The sequence below is a fragment of the Balaenoptera borealis genome, assembly GCF_965194805.1.
Source record: "Balaenoptera borealis genome assembly, chromosome: 13".
Lineage (NCBI taxonomy): Eukaryota > Metazoa > Chordata > Mammalia > Artiodactyla > Balaenopteridae > Balaenoptera > Balaenoptera borealis.
This window is the reverse complement of record NC_138870.1, coordinates 43,569,473-43,575,047: the sequence shown is the minus strand read 5'-3', so window position 1 is coordinate 43,575,047 and position 5,575 is coordinate 43,569,473. Positions and strand designations below refer to the sequence as shown.

General features: G+C 46.6%; 1 protein-coding gene across 1 annotated transcript; it reads right to left on the bottom strand.

Moving 5' to 3' along the window:
- Positions 1-946: 946 nt before the first annotated feature.
- DAZAP2 (DAZ associated protein 2) lies at positions 947-5,259 on the bottom strand. The gene is made up of 4 exons (XM_082352560.1): positions 5,109-5,259; positions 3,992-4,110; positions 3,331-3,576; positions 947-2,401 (listed from the first exon to the last, which is right to left on the bottom strand). Exons 1-4 carry the CDS (start codon positions 5,119-5,121, stop codon positions 2,273-2,275), a joined length of 507 nt encoding a protein of 168 aa, XP_082208686.1. The 5' UTR covers positions 5,122-5,259; the 3' UTR covers positions 947-2,272.
- Between the last annotated feature and the right edge of the window lie 316 nt (positions 5,260-5,575).

The following is a 5,575-nucleotide window of genomic DNA, read 5'->3' as shown; positions in this document are numbered from 1 at the left end:
TCAGATTCTCATGTGTAAGAAATAACTACCTTTACACTTTTTCTTTGCTTAAACTTTGACAGTTTCTTTTGCTCACTTAACTCCTTTGCCTGTGTTCTCTCCCAAGCAAAGGGGGCCCCAGGGAAGTTTCAGAAGTTCCCAGAACAATCTCAGGGGCTTGAAACAAAGATGGTCCTGGGAGGTTTGTCCTAGAAGAGTGTCATTAGAAACATACCCTGGGGGATTAGTTGTTTAGCCTCCATCCTGGCAAGGGCCAGAATTTCCCAGACCCATTCTGCGTACACACAGAGGGAACCAGGAACAACCTATCTATCACTTTTCCCACCGGTGCCCTTTATATCAAGCCCAGAGAGGCTTCTTGGAGCTAACTTCGTCTCAAAATGAGGTATGTTTAAAAGGTACAATGTTTTGATAGAAATCATTAGCTCTTCAGGTATTGTTTACTTTGGAATTAAGCTGTATCTCTTTCGAGGTCTTAAATATATTGCCTCCATTGTTCAAGCTCAAGTCCACCCAAGGTGAGACCCAAGAGTTGAGGGATCAATCTTGGCAACCTAGATTCCAGGAGTTTTCAGTATTTCTCCAACAGGATTTTGGAAAAACTGAAGGTCATCCTGCTAAAAAACATCTTCCTCAAGTCAAACTTAAGGGCAAGTTAGGAGAATCAACTGTTCCCTTATTTCTAAGTTTATGTTCTGAATTCCTCTGGCATAATAGGCTCATAAGAATCTGAAAGAGCTTAGGAAGTAAAATGAAGAAAAGTTAAACATCTAGAATGGAACTCATGAAAATGGTCAAATCCTAGCCTTGTACTCCTGCATTTAGTTGAAAGGCTTCATTTAAAAAACCAGAATGACAGCAGCACTTATCTGAATTCTAGGTGGGATATAAAAGAAGATATATACAGAAGAGATCTAAAAACAAGCTGAGTAAAGAATCCTTGAAGTGAGGTGTAATGCAACTTCATCACTTTATTCAAATCTTCAAAATAGTCTTTATTCTACATTTTTAGTATAAAAAATCCACAAGTTAAGTGCACCACAGTGTAGAGAGAGACATACAACGCTGAACTTCCATAACAGTCAATGGTACAGTCAAACATCACATGTACAGAACACAAAATTTAGATGAACTGAAATTATAAGATAAAATAAAATAAAATCCAATTTTAGAGAACAAAAATCAAAATATTAAGGATCCCTGAAATATTCTTAACCCTAATGAGATTTCACTGGACTCAAGTCATTTAGTAGTGAGGCATTCACAATATAACCCCATTAACCCAGCTCAGGAATTCTTGGGAGCCATGAGTGGCTGCCATCAGACACTGACAAGAAATGGTAACCAATTTTTGATCTGAAAACTCCCCTTAATTTGGCTCTAGAGTCATCAGGCTTTTAAATGCATCCTCCTCCTTGCCCCTCAAATTATAAACAAACTGCTGTTTACAATACAGTTTGCATCCTTTGTTAAAACAAAGCTCAGTTTTTCTGGCACCAAAGCAAATTTGGGTTTGCAAATTTGGTTCATGTATGAAGAGACAACCTATGAGGAGGGTCCAAAAGGCACCCTCCACTTTTGCTTGAGGAGACGCAAAAGCAGAAGTAATGGGGTCTGTGCTTGGGGCACAGAGGGGGTTTCAGAGGATCCTTTGTGAAAGACTAGTTAAAAGATGACAGGTGGGGAGAAGTGCAAGGAGAGAAGGAAATTAGTCTGACTGGCTTTCTGTCCTGCACCATTGATTCAATGGAGATTGGTGGGAAGGAATGGAAGACGAGGGTTGAGGGTAGGACGTGGGGCAAAGGACAGAAAGGAAAAGGCAGATAACTAATGCGGTTCATTTATAACAAGTAATATAAATCAAAGACTTAAAGGAGATTAAAGACCAATCAGAATAATTTGGCAACTTTAATTCTTAGGAAGATCAAAGTTCCCTCCAAACCTAATTTGATGTTTTATTACTAAAAGCAAAGACCAGTATGGTACAGTATTACTCCGGAGGAATTAAAGGAAGATCCTTAGGGCTGCTTTACCCACATTCATTTTATGAATGGATACCTCCCCTACCTCAAAATGCTTTAGGGCGGTACTGCTACCATTACGTGGTTCCTTATTACGTTTGAAAAGTGCCTGAAAGTTTGGGCACCAGAAAGACACCCCAACAACATGTGTCTAAACTGCAACTTCAGGTTAATATGACTAAAGCAGTTACATTGTGAGAAGTGCTGAAGGTATGTGATGTCTTTCCCGGCACAGAGGTGGCCTTGGTTCTTCACCAGATGGTGTAGCCACCATCTGAGCCACCCATGAAGAAGTTTCCCTTCCGCTGAGTTACAAGGACATTGGCTCCCTGCATGACTGCGAGCTGAGCAGCATTGGGAGGGCATCCAGGGGGAGGAGGCTGAAAGGAAAAGACAAGGTTGATTGGACACGGGGCAGCTGTGGAAGGGAAGTGGACAAAGGTGAAAGAGGACCAGTCAGGAAGACGGCAATGTGCTAACCCATGGCATCTCGAAGAGCTAGCTGTGCCACCAATTCGGGTACAGCAGGTCTCTAGTCTCTGTGAGCCCAAAGATATAAACAGGAAACCCACTCATTTAAAGGGTTCCAGGTCCAAGATAAAGCCTATGGATACCTTCGGAGTGTGGGTAGTCCAGACCCATAGGCATTTTCAGGGCAGAAAATCACTCCTACTCACATTCTAAAATACAGGGAGCGGGTACTAGGTCCAGGCAGGGCCTTATGTCACAGGGTCCGACAGTTTTCAAATGGCCCTAGATAATCTGAAAGCTCTACCTGATGACAGCATTCTCACCTCATCCCTAGCCTGTGGTTATTGAGTAGATGATCCTAGCAAGGACCATTTGGGCTCTAATTCTCATACATAGGAGAACTAAGCAGGAGACATAACTAAAAGCCCTAGTATCTTTCTAAATGTAATCTAATGGGGATTGTGCATTCTATTTTTTAATCATCATGGTTCCTAATACAATGCCATACTGATAGCAAATATTAAGTAAATGCTTATGGAATGAATGAGCAGTGTTACTAGACCAGTACCAAAGTGAACTGGGAAAGCAGCAGGCAGGACTCCTAAGACAGGAAAACAAAGGAATCTGATTAACTCAGACACCAGTGAATGTGCCAGATGCTACTGACTTGCCACAGTTCTCCTGCCCCCTCAAGTGCTTTCTGCCTGACTACTGGACGTCAGTGATTGCACCAATACCAGCAACTATTACCCAGGGATGATGAAAGGATGACTATGTAGTCATTTCAGAAAGTTAAAATAGGCAAGGGTTGAGTTTTTTGTGACAAAGTCATACTCACAGGAATGTTTCCAGCAGTAGCACCAGCTCCAAATCTGGCACCTGCATCATACCCTCCTTCCACCAGCACTGCTGAACCAGGTGGATAGATGGGACCAACTGGATAATAAGCCATGGGGATTGTGGAACCTAAAGGTCCAACAGCCACAGACTGGGCCATGGGAAGATACAGTGAGGCGCCAGGAAATGCAGCTGACATGGTGGGGACTGTGGCAGCCCCCGGGTGCACAAAGCTCGGACGATAGAGCTAAAAGAGGCAGAAGAGAAGGCAACTAGTTACTTTATGACATTCATATTTCAGATCTCTTTAATGAGTCAATTCTTAATTCTTCTTGTGCAGATTACACTCTGAGTTACACAAGTTGCCTTTCCACTGCCACTAAATATTCTCCTGGATCACTTCCTGCTATAGCTAATGTTAGGCTCAAGGAACGCAAACTCATCTTCTTAACCTCAGCCTGTGCCAAATAACATAAAATAATCAGATAATGCATTCTCAACCCCAACAGAAATTGCTGAACTATATAATGTTTTAGATTATTCATGTGAGCATTCTTTCCTGTTTGTGGAGAGTAAATAAATGTGTGGAGTCAGACTTAGCTAAAGACTGAAAACATGATCCAAGAGTATTCCATTAATAAAGTCTAATAAACTGGAAGCACCTCTGAGTAGGCAGGTGGAGCATCAGTGTAGGGTGGAGCCTGAGGAAGATGCAAAGTCTGAGGGTACACAGGGTTCCCAGGAGGCTGCACCGGGTAGGTTGGCTGCGTTGGATATTGACCTGGAAGACAAGAAAACAATGCATGTTGCCTACAATACAGAGTCACCAAAATAAGGCAGGGCATACTGGGTAGCTAACCTAGCCGGAGCAAGCAGAAAGAGATTTGCAAACAGACCGACTGCCCTGAAGGGCCTGATCCCTGGAGCCAAGAAAATAAGCATCCTCTTTGCACCCTTATAACTGAAGATGCTGGATTCTAACTGGACAGGAAAAGCTCGTTCCAGGAGAAGACTGGTGTGAGGGGAAAGTCTAGCTGGGCCCAAGATCCTTCCAGAATGCAGGGCAGCTCTGGGAACCCCTTCTTGCTGATGTTTCAAGAGTGTGTCCTATCTCTCTACTCTGGGTGGTCTCCAAAGGTCTCGTTGTAACTGACCAAGACCTCATGAGTTACAGTGGTTGTGGTCATCGACCTCACAGGTTCCTACTCAAGGTCGACTTCCAAATAAAAAAAGTGAGTGGTGGAAGTAAACCTTGAGATCGGAGAGGGGGTTGAGGGGAATGTTCTGACACAGGAACCGGCAGACTTTCTGGCCGCCAGCGAGGGTAAGGGGAAAGAGACCCGTCGGGCCCGCCTGGCCCGCCCACCAGCGCCGGCACTTCACTAGTTAAGCCCGGGGGCCTGCCTGTGGTTCCGGAGCGCGGCGCCCCGCCTCTGCCAGCTCTCCATTGGCCCACCCAAATCTCACCTCTAGCTCCCCATTTGCTCCTGCAGATGCCCATCTCGACAAGCCTTCTCCCCCCCCCCACTGCCCCCCCCAACCCGAGCCCGCAGCTCCAAACTGCGCCACAGAGTTTAAGGGGGAAAGGGCCGGGAGGGAGCGAGCAGCCGTAGTTCGGGGATGACAAAGGCGTCCGGCGAAGCCCCGGGCACTGCAGCTGGCCCAGGAGCGCGGCGCAGCTCTCCCCAGGCCTGGCGTCTAGTGACCCTGGGCTCCCGGCCCGCTCGGTCCGGGCCAGCACTACTTCCCCCGGCGGCCTCAGCCGCCCCCTGTCCTTGCCTTTGCTGTTCATGGTGGCTGCGGGTCCGGTTCGGCTCGGCGTCGCGGACGGTTATTTTTTTCGTCCTCTTCCTGTTCGTAGTCACTTCCGTGTCACGTGACGATTTGTCCGCCTAGCGTCACCCGACGCCCGAATGCCGCTGCCACCGGAAACCCCGCCCCTTCTCCCGGCCTCCGGTAGCTGGAGGGAGGGCCCACGTGATCCCGCCCGCTCGTGTGGGCCCCGCCCACTGGGTCTTGTCCTCCAACCCCTACCCTTGTCTCTCGACTGGAAGAAAACCAAATACAGGTATTGTCTCGAAATAGGAACTTCTCTCTCTTGGGCGCTCGGAGGCAGTACCATTAAACTATTCTCCGGAACCTTTTTCCACCTACGCACAGCACCTCAAGGTCATCTCACCTTGACAGTCTTTCCACGAGGGGCATAGATTTCTACAAACGTCTCTAACTGCCTGAGATACGCTCCC

What these genes read in the sequence shown, in the direction of transcription:
- DAZAP2 (XM_082352560.1), bottom strand. An exon ending in CTCCACCTGCCTACTCAGAG is followed by an intron (nt 3,577 to 3,991) that starts GTGCTTCCAGTT and finishes TGCCTCTTTTAG; the next exon opens with CTCTATCGTCCGAGCTTTGT. An exon ending in CTACTGCTGGAAACATTCCT is followed by an intron (nt 2,402 to 3,330) that starts GTGAGTATGACT and finishes TTTTCCTTTCAG; the next exon opens with CCTCCTCCCCCTGGATGCCC.